The sequence below is a fragment of the Phacochoerus africanus genome, chromosome 7 (genome assembly GCF_016906955.1).
Source record: "Phacochoerus africanus isolate WHEZ1 chromosome 7, ROS_Pafr_v1, whole genome shotgun sequence".
Taxonomy (NCBI): domain Eukaryota; kingdom Metazoa; phylum Chordata; class Mammalia; order Artiodactyla; family Suidae; genus Phacochoerus; species Phacochoerus africanus.
Window position 1 is genome coordinate 63,382,357 of NC_062550.1, and position 13,920 is coordinate 63,396,276.

The 13,920-nt window shown below is 42.6% G+C and overlaps 1 protein-coding gene across 1 annotated transcript; it reads right to left on the reverse strand.

Moving 5' to 3' along the window:
- Window positions 1-247: 247 nt before the first annotated feature.
- On the reverse strand, window positions 248-13,414 carry DDX47 (DEAD-box helicase 47). The gene is made up of 12 exons (XM_047787510.1): window positions 13,282-13,414; window positions 12,482-12,575; window positions 10,198-10,386; window positions 9,603-9,674; window positions 9,260-9,378; window positions 8,633-8,704; window positions 8,398-8,514; window positions 7,698-7,844; window positions 7,015-7,152; window positions 4,708-4,778; window positions 4,020-4,149; window positions 248-837 (listed from the first exon to the last, which is right to left on the reverse strand). The coding sequence occupies exons 1-12, from the start codon at window positions 13,366-13,368 to the stop codon at window positions 706-708; spliced, it is 1,368 nt and encodes a 455-aa protein (XP_047643466.1). The 5' UTR covers window positions 13,369-13,414; the 3' UTR covers window positions 248-705.
- Between the last annotated feature and the right edge of the window lie 506 nt (window positions 13,415-13,920).

The window sequence follows — 13,920 nt, forward strand, 5'->3', positions numbered from 1 at the left end:
AACTCCTAGGCCAGGGACTGAACCTGAGCCACAGCGATGACAGCATCAGATCTTTAACCCGCTGAGCCAAGAGAACTCCCCCTTCACTGATTTAAGTCATAAATAATGTTTACCTTAAATTAAAGACAACCAATGAATTTGCCAGGGATCCACCAGGGAGCCACCACTGTCAGTTTCTTACCTAGTAAGAAGATCTTACCTAAATCTATAAAGTCTCTAACCTAAAAAAGCCTTCAAGGAGTTTGCATCTTTTAAAAATAATATTTAAATTTATTATTTCCCATTCAGTCTCATGAAGCACAAGCTGAGGTTGCTCAAGTATCACTATTTTATAGATGTATAGGCTCCTTTCTTGACAATTACAGGTCAGGTGCTTCCTCAACCCATCCTTGACTTGCGGCTGAAAATAGCACAGGTCTGTGTGAAGGAAGAGGAAGGCACATCCTACTGGTGTGGGGAGCAAGGAACCAAAGCTGAAGACCAGTCCCAGCCTTGACATCAGCACTGGGAAAACATTCCGCAGCAGCAACAACAACAACTTCGCTCTGACACACGAAAACAGGGATGAGCCCCGAAAGAGCTGAGCAGATTCTGGACACAAGTCTGACAGACTTTGGCCTGAGGAACTCTGCTAGAAGAGGTCCATTTTCTCCTTCAATGCTCTTTACAGAAAAGAAAGCAGGAATCGAGTCTTTATAAAAGAGATTAACGGCCTTTCCGTTTCTTCATTTTTCCTCCAGCCACCTTGTTCCTGACACCAATTGCACCCTCCGTGTCATCATTGTCCCCAGTGTCTTCTCGTGAGCGCTTCTTCTTTTCTCCATGCTCCCTTAATTCCTAGGAGAAACAGAAAGGACAGGATCGAAAAGGGATTTACTGTCACTGAGTGTCAACACATCCTGGTCTCCTCTCCTTAAAATCAAACGCTAAGTAACTCCCTAACACCTCATGTAAGCAAATAAGACGAAAATCCCAATATACAAAAATGTTTATCTTATTATTAACCAAAGGCAGGAAAATTAAAACAATACCTATTCTTTTATTTTCATAGTGCTCACAGAAATTCCCAGGCCAGGGCTCAAACCCATGCCACAGCATTGAAAACATGGGATCCTTAACCCACTGAGCCAACAGGGAACTCCTTAAGCTATTATTTTCATATGACAGACTAGCAAAGATTTAGGAGAATGGTAATACTTAGTACTAGTCAGCTATGGGGACATTCACATACTATCCCATAGCATAAACTGCTGATAGCTTTTCTGGTGGTGGAGGGGAATCTGGCTCCCCTATAATTCATATTTCAACTGTGTATACTGCTCCACCCAACAACTGGTTCTCCTTCCAGGAATACATTCTTCTAGGAAACAAGTGTGCAAAGATGTACATACTAGGATGCTCAACACAGTACTAATTATATACAAAAAGACTGAAAAAAGCACAAACACAGATCAATGTAAATCATGTTATATATTCATAACGGAATTCTTTGTAGCCATTAAGAAGTAGTCACATGAGAATTCCAAGGTGCTAGCATCTAAAATAAAAGAGTCTCTCTCTAGGAGTTCCCATTGTGGTGCAGTGGAAATGAATCAGATTAGTAACCATGAGGTTGCAGGTTGGATTCCTGACCTCGCTCAGTGAGTTAAGGATCCAGTGTTGCTGTAAGCTGTGTAAGTTGCAGACATGGCTTGGATCCTTCATTGCTGTAGCTGTGGCGCAGGTCAGCAGCTACAGCTCTAATTTGTCCCCTAGCCTGGGAACCTCCATATGCCACGGATGCGGCCCTAAAAGGACAAAAACAAAAAACAAAAAACCCTGCAGGTAGGGCTGTTTTTAATAAACTGAATTCACTCTCCTCAGACCACCAACTTTTAAAAACTTGGAAAGCAGTAAAATATATCTAATGCAAAGTCCAGAAGATTTAATTTGATTCTCCTTGAGAATTCAGAAGGCAGTTAAGGGAACTTACAATGGCTCCAAGAAACTACTCTTGCCACTAGTGTCTAAGAAAGTTTGGTAACTGAACTGAATCAGTGCTAAGATACAGCCTACATGAAGCTTTTTGAATAAAGTTTAAAATGTGAAGGAAAAAAAAAGTGATCACATGAATCCAATATTTGTTGAAATAGAAAAATGACATATATCAAGATAAAGTCATATACAATTAGATAAAGTATAATTATGGCTAAAGAAAGAAAAATAGGGAGTTCCTGTGGTGGTGCAACAGAAACGAATTCAACTAGGAACCATGAGGTTGCAGGTTTGATTCCTGGCCTCGCTCAGTGGGTTAAGGATCCGGCGTTGCCATGAGCTGTGGTATAGGTCACAGACACGGCTCGAATCTGGCGTTGCTGTGGCTCTGGCACAGGCCAGCAACAGCTCCGATTCAACCCCTAGCCTGGGAATCTCCATATGCCGCGGGGCGGCCCTAAAAGGACAAAAGATGGGAAAAAAAAAAAAGAAAGAAAAGAAAAAGAAAAATAACTTAGAGATCATCATACTAAATCAGAAGACAAATATCATATGCTATCACTTATATGTATAATCTAAATTTTAAAATTATACAAAAGAACTTATTTACAAAACAAAAACAGATGTACAGATTTTGAAAACAAACTTATGGTTACCAAAGGGGAAACATGGAGGGGAGGGATAAATTAGGAGTTTTGGATTAACACGTACAAGGACCTACTGCATAGCACAGGCAACTGTACTCAATATTCTATAATAACCTATATGGAAAAAGAATTTGAAAAAGAATGGATTTATGTATATGTATAACTGAATCACTCTGTTGTACACCTGAAACTAACACAACATTATAAGTCAACTATACCCCAATAAAAATTTTTTAAAATTAAAAAATAAAAATAAATTATTATAGACACTAGGTGTTGTACCTAGTGAGCATAATGGATAACTTGATCCCAATTACCGTCTCTGCACAGTAGAAGTCTGATAAATAATACATGAGACAACACATGTAAAGCATTTAATAAAGTGCCTGACGTGTTAGGTGCAAAGAAAAAAAAGAAAATGGGGAGTTCCCGTCATGGCTCAGTGGTTAACAATCCAATTACGAACCATGAGGTTTCAGGTTCGATCCCTGGCCTCACTCAGTGGGTTGAGGATCCAGCGTTGCTGTGAGCTTTGGTGTAGGTTGCAGGCGTGGCTCTGATCCCAAGTTGTGTAGGCCTGCAGCTGTAGTTCTGATTGGACCCCTAGCCTGGGAACCTCCACATGCAGCAGGTGCTGCCCTAGAAAAGACAACAAGAACAACAACAAAAACAAAAAAAAGGAAAATAGCCACCTATCATCAACAGTTTTCTGTGGGAGGGTGACTTCTGTTTTTACTATTTTAATCCTTTCTGTATTTTCTAAAACTTTTTCCCAATGCACACATATTTTTATAAACAAAAATACCAAAGAATTCCACGTGAGCAGAAAACAAAAACAAGTCCACGTCTCAGCTACTCAGAAAGTGCCCCAGGGGCAAAGTTTCTTCATTCCCCAGAATAGGGCTCCAGGGAGCAGGCACACTTGCAAGGATTCTCCTTTGGCACCTTCTCACCTCCTCTCCTGCTGCTACAGCTACTAATCAGTAACTCTGCCATGTCTATCAGCTTATCTGGTGCTCATAAAACCCTATGAGGTATTCAAGGTAAATATTACTCCCAACTTACAGGTGAGGAAGTGATTCTGAGAGGTGAGACCCACTGTCCACACCCACAGTCAGCAGCTGCATCTCCTGATCTCAAGTCCAAAGGCTTTCCTGCCACATGTGAAACATGAACAGTGGCTGGGAATGCGTCACTGTGGTCAGATTGAGTCCAAGCTCTGAATCAACTGTTCAGTCATATGGTCGAAAGCAAATTACCTACCACCTCTATGCTTTAGTTTGCTCATCTTAAATGTGGAATAAAATAATACAGTTTATTAAGGATTACTACAATAACATGTCTTGCACACAGTTAATATCAACCACACAGAAGCTGGTGAGACAATGCTCTGCATACCATTCGGGCAAATCTTTGGGCTTCAGTCACACGTTCTGTCAACATCATAACCTCATCATCCTGGGTTGGAAAGACAGGCAGTTTCTTCCCAATTAAGTGTTCTATGCGCTGGAAGAGTTCCACATCGTATCTGAGGAAGGAAAACTAGCATGGCTCTGGCTGGCTCCGTGCACATATCTGCCCACTCGAAAGCTATGATGCGGCAGGAGCCAGAGTGTTAAACAACACTGAATCGCCTCCTCCTTCTTCACAACACTGACTAAACGCAATCTGCTGGGCAGAGCCCAGTATAAAACCACCCAGCGTATCTCTTACTCCCAGAAAACCCCTGGGTATGTAACAATTTGTTCCTTTAAAAAGAAAATGAGAAACCGTTATTAGAATAACCAGCTTGAGGAAAAGGTCACTGCTCTCTGGCTCCAGCAGTTGAAAGAAATAACAGGGTATTTTCATGATGTGTCTATATGCCAAATACTATACTATGCACATATAACATAGTACATGCTCCTTTATACACATCTCTCTCCACTCTTCATTAAAGTCCTGCTAGGTAGGTATTATTATTTCTATTTTACAAATGATGAAGGCAGGATGAGACAGTTAAGTGACTATTATAGTAAGTGATGAAGTTAGACTGCTTCAAAGTTCTGCTCTTCACACTGCTCAGCATGCAAGTCGAGTCACTTACTGTGTGACAAAGGTAATGGCCTTTCCAGAGCGCCCAGCTCGAGCAGTTCGACCTACTCGATGGATGTAATCCTGAAACAAGAAGGGTAATTAAATTTGAGTTAGCTGAATATAAGTTCAAAACTGTGTAGGTAGGAGTTCCCGTTGTGGCACAGCAGAAACGAATCCAACTGGGAACCATGAGGTTGTGGGTTTGATCCCTGGCCTCTCTCTGTGGGTTAAGGATCCGGCGTTGCCATGAGCAGTGCTGTAGGTTGAAGACGCGGCTCAGATCCCACATTGCTGTGGCTCTGGCTAGGCTGGCAGCTGTAGCTGCGATTAGACCCCCTATGCGGGGAACCTCCATATGCCGTGGTGCAGCCCTAAAAAGCCAAAAAAAAAAAAAACAAAAAACAAAAACAAACAAAAAAAAGTGTATGTAAAGTCTTACTGCAAACCTTTGAAAGAAAGCAGATTTGTGATGGAACAGTGAGATGGATTGGCACTCTGTTGAGATAAATCTACTTCACTTTTTTATTTCCCTCACAGCACAAAAGTGACCCCGACCCCCTTTCTTTCTATAGAAAAGCAAATCTACAAAGCCTATCTGCATGGCTACAGACAGCATAGTGTAGAGGAAAACAGCACTGGACCTCGAGGCAGACCTGGGCCACAACTTTTACCACCAAAAGGCAACACAACTGTCTGCAAGGCTTCACAACCTCTCCGAACTTTGGTTTCTGCCTATCTAACATGGATACAAGTACATGGCCAAACTCAAGAGTTACTGTGAAAACCAAAAGAGACAGCACCTTGTCTATAGCAGTTTAACAAAAAGCTGAGAGACACTAGCTGTTCTCAACCGGGGGCGGTTCTGGCCTCCCCAGGGGGCATTTGGAAATGTCTGGGAACATATCCTGTTGTCACAATGTCACCTGTGGATAGGGGTCAGGAATGCTGCTAAACATCCTACCATGCAAAGAACAGCCTGAAATAAAGACCTCCCAGCTAGGGAGCTCCCCAGTGGTCTAGTAGTTAAGACTTAAAGCTTTAACCACTGCAGCCCAGGTTAAATCCTTGGTCTGGGAACTGAGATCCCACATCAAACTGCTGCATGTCATGGCCAAAAAAAAAGAAAAAAGAATTCCCAGTCCAAGATGTTAACAGTGCCGAGGTTCAGAAACCCTGGGGTACACTGAGGACCACAAGCAGCCATTTCTCATCAACTAGGCTGCCATGTGGTACATCTTGCTCCTCCGACCAGAGCATCTGTCAGCTCTCCTTGGCTCCTTCATTCACACTCAGTAATATCACAACCACACGCATGTGAAGATGACGTGAATGAATAAATCAAGAGCTTTCGCAACTTCTGATACTTAACTAATCCAGGACACACACATACACACACACCCCTAATACTGTAACTAAGGAAAGACAGAAAACATTCCATTAAGAAATACACTTTGGGGAGTTCCCGTCGTGGCGCAGTGGTTAACGAATCCGACTAGGAACCATGAGGTTGCGGGTTCGGTCCCTGCCCTTGCTCAGTGGGTTAACGATCCGGTGTTGCCGTGAGCTGTGGTGTAGGTTGCAGACGCGGCTCGGATCCCGTGTTGCTGTGGCTCCGGCGTAGGCCGGTGGCTACAGCTCCGATTGGACCCCTAGCCTGGGAACCTCCATATGCCGCGGGAGCAGCCCAAAGAAATAGCAAAAAGACAAAAAAAAAAAAGAAAGAAATACACTTTGGATACTAGGGAATAGTATCAGTTACTTAAAAAGAATGAAATCTTCCCATTTTCTGATCACACAGATGGACCTAGAGAATATTAGGCTAAGTGAAATCAGTTAGACAAAGACAAATACTGAGATCTCATTTCTATGTGGATTCTTAAAAAAGAAAAAACCTGGGCTCATAGATATAAAGAACAGATTTGGTGGCTGCCAGAGGCAAGGATGGGTGTGTGTGGGTGTATGTGAAAGGGGTGAAGGGGGTCAAAAGGTACAAATTTCAGTTATAAAATAAGTAAGTCATGGGAGTGTAATGTAAAACATGGTAACATACATTAAATATGCAGTTAATAATACTGCACTACATATTTAAATGCTGCTATGAGAAAATATCTTAGAAGTTCTCATCATAAGAAAAAACTCACTGTGACCATTTTGCAATATATACAAATACTAAATCATTACATGTTACACCTGAAACTCATATAACATTGTATGTCCATTACACCACAATTTTTAAAATAAGAAAAGGGAGGAAGGAAGAGAGGAAGGACAGAAACAGACTTTGAGGCTAGAAAGTCAGGTCGCCCACAGGACTCACCTTGGAATGGGTAGGAATGTCAAAGTTGACAACCACATCCACGTGAGGTATGTCCAAACCCCGGCTTGCAACATCAGTTGCCAGAAGAATGGAACGAGCCTTTGCCTTAAACTTATTAAGGGATCCCAGGCGCTTGCTCTGAGATGACGAGAAGAAATTAATTTTAATCTCGAAAAGTGAAGGAATCTTAGAATCCAAGACACACAAACTAGGAACACTAAACAGAAGAACCAAGAGAAAGAAATTTTGAAAAGGATGTGTCCCCCCCTAATTCTAAACTGGGCTTCACAGGTCAAAAGGAAACATGGCAGCAACAGAATATTTAAGACTAAAGCTAAAAAATACTAACATGAATCATTATTATTTAACACAATAGAAAGATAATTGGGAAATAATTTATTAAAAGTCTTTAGAGACCAGAGAATCACTGTTACCACTAGGGCTGAATATCAAATCAGTAGCTTCCATATCAGACAACTACCTGTGGAATATCCTCATCTGAGCCTCTTGCTATCCTGAAAGGAGGAAGCAGCATCCAGAGCAACATTTTAAAGTCCATAAAATCAAGACCACTAAGAGGAGATGCATAAATGTCTTGTGTTGCTACTGCATAAATTTCCTGCTTTAAGCTTTATTTTTCTCTGGCCACCAGTTAACCACTAGTGACACCGAAGAAGAATTACCTGACTCATCTGTCCATGGAGGGGAATGGCAGTGAACCCAAGATTTCGGAGTAGCAAAGCTGTCCTCTGAGTATTGTTACAGGTGCTGCAGAATATCATAAAGGAGTTTCCAGCCAATTCATTTAGAATATAAACCAGGTAGGTATCCTAAATCATAAAGACAAGACAACAGATATAACTGAACCTGGAAAAAGGTTGGAGTCCTGGGCATACAAATTATGTAAAAGGTTAAGCCTATACTTGCTTCTCAGTTATCTAGAACCCCGGCTGCCAAAACCGAACTCCTTAACCAGCATTATCCTCTCTGTGAACCATGAGTTTCACATAGACTGTGGCCAAGTGCCTGAGATCTGTACTCAGCAAGCATGCAGTCCTTACATCAAAACACAAACCGGGGCCCCTTGCCCACACACACATAAAAAAAAAACCCACATTATAAGCAGACGAAAGAAAAACGATCTGAACGATGGGGTTAGGAAGGAATTATATAATGACTTCATTACTGTGGCTTACTATGCTGCAAATTCCCGGAATGTCTGACTTTATCAGTGATAAATGTAAGCACGGCACGCACTCTAAGACAACAGAAAGGACTCCAATCTGTAGCACAGCTCTTAGCTCATCGAGAGTTGACACACTTTCAGATGCTTTGGTGAAGAAGGAGAGGGAGAGGCAGGAATGATCAAAGTAAACACTTTACCTTGAATTTAGAAGGAATAAAAAGATAATATTGCTGTAACTTCTCAACCGTCTGGTATTTAGAGGAAACAGCACATTTCACAGGATTCTTCAGCGCTGCTCGCTGAAGTTTTTGCACCTGAAGAAAGAAACCTAGAATGGTATGCTGATTCCGAAAGGCTCTAGTCTGATCACTGTCATTGTTTCTACTTATCAAGTCTTATAAAGAAGCAAAGTGAAGTCCTAGAAATTTTCACCTTCTTGGTCATGGTAGCAGAGAAGAGAAATGTCTTCCGATCTCGGGGAATCACTTTGAGGATCTTGTCAACCTAAGGCACAAAGAGGAAAGGGCACCAATGTGACATTTAGACTGGACACTCTCAAATGCTCTTTATGAAGGAGATAATGGGTGGGGGCTTGGGGACTCAAAAATTTAATTAGGTTTAGCTAAAGTTTACTGAATATTTACTTTCTGAAACCTTACCAGAAGCTATCCAAAAAATAATGCCATTCAGAGCAAAGAACAACTTAAATTAGTAGAATAGAGCTAATCTAAGAGAAAGTCAAGAATAGGCATTAATCAGCTAAACAGGCTAGGATAACAGGTCATCAAAGAAAACAGAGATATTTGAAGGTGGATAGTCAAAATCAAACAAAACGGCAAAGACAATGTGGCTCTGACAGGTCTCATCTCTGAAATCAAGTCAGACTGTAGAGGAAGCTGAGGCACTGACAGTACAGAGCATCAAGAATGAAAAAAGCAGCAGCGATGTTAAATTAACTGACAATGATAAGTGCTCTGCAGGAGCAGGCATGCAATGAACCAGATTTTGAAACAGGACACTTGAGATGCTGTGAGGGAAAGAAAGGTATTAAGAGCTCACCTCTGTCTCAAAATCCATATTCAATATTCGGTCTGCTTCATCCATGACCAAGTACTTGAGAGCTCTCAAGTTGAAACCTTTTGTATTTTCCAAGTGGTCAATCAGTCTACCAGGAGTTGCTACCAAGAAAGGTTGAGGAGAGAGGACAATGTTTAAGAAAAAGGACAGAAAGGGAAAAGTTATCCCCCTCCCCTAACCAAAATTTCAGAAGTTAATAAAAATTAAACAAGATTACAAAAATCCGTTTTTTGAGATCTTTCCACACAAATAAGTTACACGCAATGTCAGTAGATTTTCTCCAATTTATCATTGCCAGTGTCCTTTATCTTTGTCAGTTACTCACCTATTACTATATGTGGCTTTTTCGCCAGGGCCAGAGACTGTGACATTGAATCAATTCCACCGACAATCACGGCTACAATAAAAAGAATATTGAAAAGAGATCCTTAATTTTTTCCACAGTTCACTAAAACATCTTTTAAAGCCAAAGCCAGACTTCTACTTTTTCTTCTCTTACAACTCTGACTTTCCCCAAAGGTAAAATACCAAATTAGCTCTTTAGGTCAATGAACTTGTATTAATAACAATTCCTTTTTTGTTGTTTTTTTTTTTGTTTGTTTTTTTAGGGCCGCATCTGTGGCATATGGAGGTTCCCAGGCTAGGGGTCAAATCAGAGCTACAGCTGCCAGCCTACACCACAGCCACATCAACACAGTATCCGAGCGACGTCTGCAACCTACACCACAGCTCACGGCAACACCAGCTCCTTAACCCACAGAGTAAGGCCAGGGATAGAACCCAAAACCTCATGGTTCCTAGTGGGATTCATTTCTGCTGCGCCACAACGGGAACTCTAATAACATTTCCTGCCATCTCCTTTCACACTCATTCTCAACTTGTGAAAAAACTCTGAAGATTCCCTTCCTCTCAACACTTACCACACTGCACCCCAATAGAAGACCCCAGGGCTTCAAACTGCTCTGAGATCTGAAAGGCCAGCTCCCGAGTTGGGGTGAGAACTAAGGCAAACAAACGCTGGGGAGTCTCCAGCAGTGCGTTCAGAATGGGCAGAGCAAAGGCCCCTGTCTTCCCAGAGCCGGTTTCTGCCAGTCCAATGATATCACGACCTAGAAGACAAAGAAATGTTCTCTGCATCATTTCCACGTTATTCCATGATGACCCAATGCTGGCACAAAGTAGACTATGAATAAAAGTTTGATGAGTTGGGGGGAAAGGGAGGTTGACAAGACAGAAGATACAGCATCTGTCCTAAATAAGCTCAAAATCCAGGGGCAAAAAACACAAATGTGTTTTCGTGTGCTAGGCTCCTACAGGATATAGTGAGAACCCAAAGGAAGGAGTGACCTGCTCAGAGGAGTCAGGGAAGGCTAACAGAGGTGATAAGTCAATTAAATCTGGAGGTAAGCAAAGAAAGCAATGAAGGACAGTCCTGTCTAAGGAAAGAGGATGGAGCTTTATTTTTTTTATTTTTTATTTGTTTTGTCTTTTTGCCTTTTCTAGGGCCGCTCCCTCGGCATATGGAGGTTCCCAGGCTAGGGGTCCAATAGGAACTACAGCTGCTGGCCTACACCACAGCCACAGCAATGCGAGATCCGAGCCACGTCTGCAACCTACATGACAGCTCATGACAATGATGGATCCTTAACCCATTGATGGAGGCCAGGGATCGAACATGCAACCTCATGTTTCCCAGTCGGATTCGTTAACCACTGAGCCACGACGGGAACTCTGAGGATGGAGCTTTAAAGAACATAGCACGAGCAGAGAGAATGAGAAGTACAATGTGGCCAGCATACAGAAGTCAAGTGGGAAAGGGAGGAGAATGAGGAAGCTCACAGTCACACTGAGGAGTTCTGGTATCTCCTTTTAACAGAGAGGAACTGAAGGATTTTAAGCAGGGAATATCATGACCAATGTTACTCTTTAGGATGATAAAACTCCAGGCCTGATGGCATAAAGAGGCACCAAGGACCTTAACAGGACATGTCATTTATACCGCTTCTTCTAAGGGAAGGATGCCAGAAGTAATTCCTTAGGGGTGAGTCCCCATGGTTTGTTACCATCAATCAGGCCGTAACAGAAGATGTGGCAATTAAATCCCAAGCCAAGACCACTGCAGCTGAGCAGTGGCAAGGCTTCCTGTTGAGTAATGACCTCTGCAGTAGATGCTGACCTTGGTCCTGGACTGTGTAACCGCTGGGGTTTCCTTACTGAGGTTAACCCTAAACCCTTCCCTGAGATAACATGAACATGACTCTCTTCCTTACAACCCAGAATGATCTAAAAGACCAGAATGGGGAATGCACAGGAAAACGAGAGCTCGGTCAGGATATAGCAGGGGAGCTATAACAGTGGCTTAAAGGGAAGTCAGACAGGGAGGTTGGAACAAGTAAGAGAAAGTAACAAAAGAAAATCTAATTGACACAGGTTTCTCACTTGGGAAACTCAAAGGCCATAAACTGAAATAAGGGCTACGGAGAAATTAGTTCTGGTGAGAAAAATAAGGACTCCGGTTTGGACATGGGGAACTGGAGGTTCCTGCAGTAGGCTTGGAGAGAAGTAACTAAAAACCAGTTGGACATACTTATTTGGATTCAGCAAAAAAGTGTGGGCTAGAAATAGACATGGGAGCCATGAGCATCTCACAAATGGTGCCCCACCCCACCTCCTGGCACTGCCCCAGGGGCAGACACATCAGAATAAACTAGAAAGTTTTATATCTACATATGCCTAGGTCCCACGCCTGAAAAATCCAATTCAGTAGGTCTAGGCTGGACCCCGGAAATCACGATGCGTTTAAAAGTTCCACAGGTGATTCTAATGAGCACTGGCTGAAACTCACTGATGCTAACAGCCTGAGAGCTTCAGGTTTAGATGAGAAATCTCAGTAGCATTTTAGAGTAAGGGAAAAAAAAGGATGAAGATAGAATTAACCTGGCAAAGGGGAAAGAGCCAAAAGAAATTGAGAAAGAAAAGCTAAAAAGACAAGAAGACAACAAACCCCCTTGTAGAAAGTAAGCTTAATAAAACTGGAGAATTACTTTTTCAAAAGCCAATAAGCCCCAAGCCTTTTATCTTTAGTGACTACATTTCATTTCACTAGAAGCATGCAAAGCAATAGCTCTCAAAAGCGGTAAGTCTTTAAGTTTGTGTTACTTCATACTGAATCTGTAACAGGTCACATATTTATTCTCAATCTACCTTGTAAGGCCAAAGGAATAGCTTCAATCTGGATCTTCGTTGGCTTTGTCCATCCCAACTGATCACAAGCTTCACACAATACATCTGTCACACCCTTAGAATTCAGAAAAACACAGTTTAGCAAAGAACAACACACACTCGCCCCTCTCATAATTAAACGACCGTCAGAACTGCCTTGCTGGTGACATGTGCATCCCCTACACTTTGATTATTGACTGTGAGCCCATTCAGTCTTTTATTTTTAATTTTATTATAGTTGATTTACAATGTTCTGTCAATTTCTGCTGTACAGCCACTCAATCTTCTTAGCTCTGAGTTAAGACCCATCACTTTCCACTCACCAAGGACAAAGTTCTTTACATGTGTCACTTCATATAATTCTCATAACTCTATGAAGTACTTATCATAATCCCCAATTTACAGACGCGGAAAGGCACAGAATCAACCTGCCTCTAGTCGGCGGCTGGGCCAGAATTCAAAACCTGTTCATGTAAATCCAAAGGCCAAGATAATACAAAAAAAAACCGATTCGCCGCACGGACAACGTCCTGGACAGACAAAAGGCTGCCACATCAAGATGGAGTTGAGAGGAGCAAATGAGGGTTCCAAGGGCGCGGCCGCCCTCCCACCACCCAAACTCAGAAGTGAGGGAGCAGGTCCGGAACCCGAGAGACATCCCGGGGGAAACCTGAGGTAGGCCCGGGCTGCTTTTGCACCAGCGGCCGGGCCCGTAGGCAACCGGACTCTGCCCGCGCCTGGCGGCAACGCAACAAAGAGAAACCGGCGTCATCCATTCTCACCAGGTCTTTAAATGTTTTTGTTTCCTCCTCCTCCACTGCCGTCTGGGGTGCCTCAGCCGAGGAATCGTGCTCCTCGGAGGCCGCCATGCTGTCCGCCGGTTCCGGAAGTGGGTCGGGGCGCGCAGAATGCTGGGAAATGTAGTTTTCGTTCTGTCGGGTGGCGTGCTGTGGGCGCCCCCCTGCGGGCTTGCCGGGTTTGCATCAGCCGGCAAGATAGGTGGGGCTTCGTGGAGAAACTCGAAAAAAAGTTAGGAAAGAATATAGGCGTTTGGTCTTGTGGAACTGAGCCGAGTATACAAAGGTCGGAAGATCAGGCCTCTAATCTGCCCTTTAGAGAGTTTCCCCCACTTTCACAACCTCCCTCATCTAACCATGGAGTTTTGAACATGTTCATATCACAGTACCATTTATTTATTATAATTATTTCATTCATTTATTCAATAATATTTGTTGACAGCCTACCATGTGTTAGGGCTATGCTAAAAGCCTCGTGAACACGACGGCGAGCCCTGCCCTTGCTGAGGAGGCAGATAATAAAAGGTGATTACAGATCATTTCAATTTATGGAAAGGGTAATGATGTAACAAATGAAATAAAAAACGATGGAGAGCATAGAGTTTGCTGTAGCACGGTGGGTTT

Bases quoted from the DNA above. Each gene is read 5' to 3' on its own strand.
- DDX47 (XM_047787510.1), bottom strand. From the start codon at position 13,368: ATGGCGGCCTCCGAGGAGCACGATTCCTCGGCTGAGGCACCCCAGACG. The intron at 7,153-7,697 runs GTAATTCTTCTT...TCGTCATCTCAG, and splicing joins TCCATGGACAGATGAGTCAG to AGCAAGCGCCTGGGATCCCT. The intron at 4,150-4,707 runs GTAAGTGACTCG...TTCCTTCCTCAG, and splicing joins GCCATTACCTTTGTCACACA to ATACGATGTGGAACTCTTCC.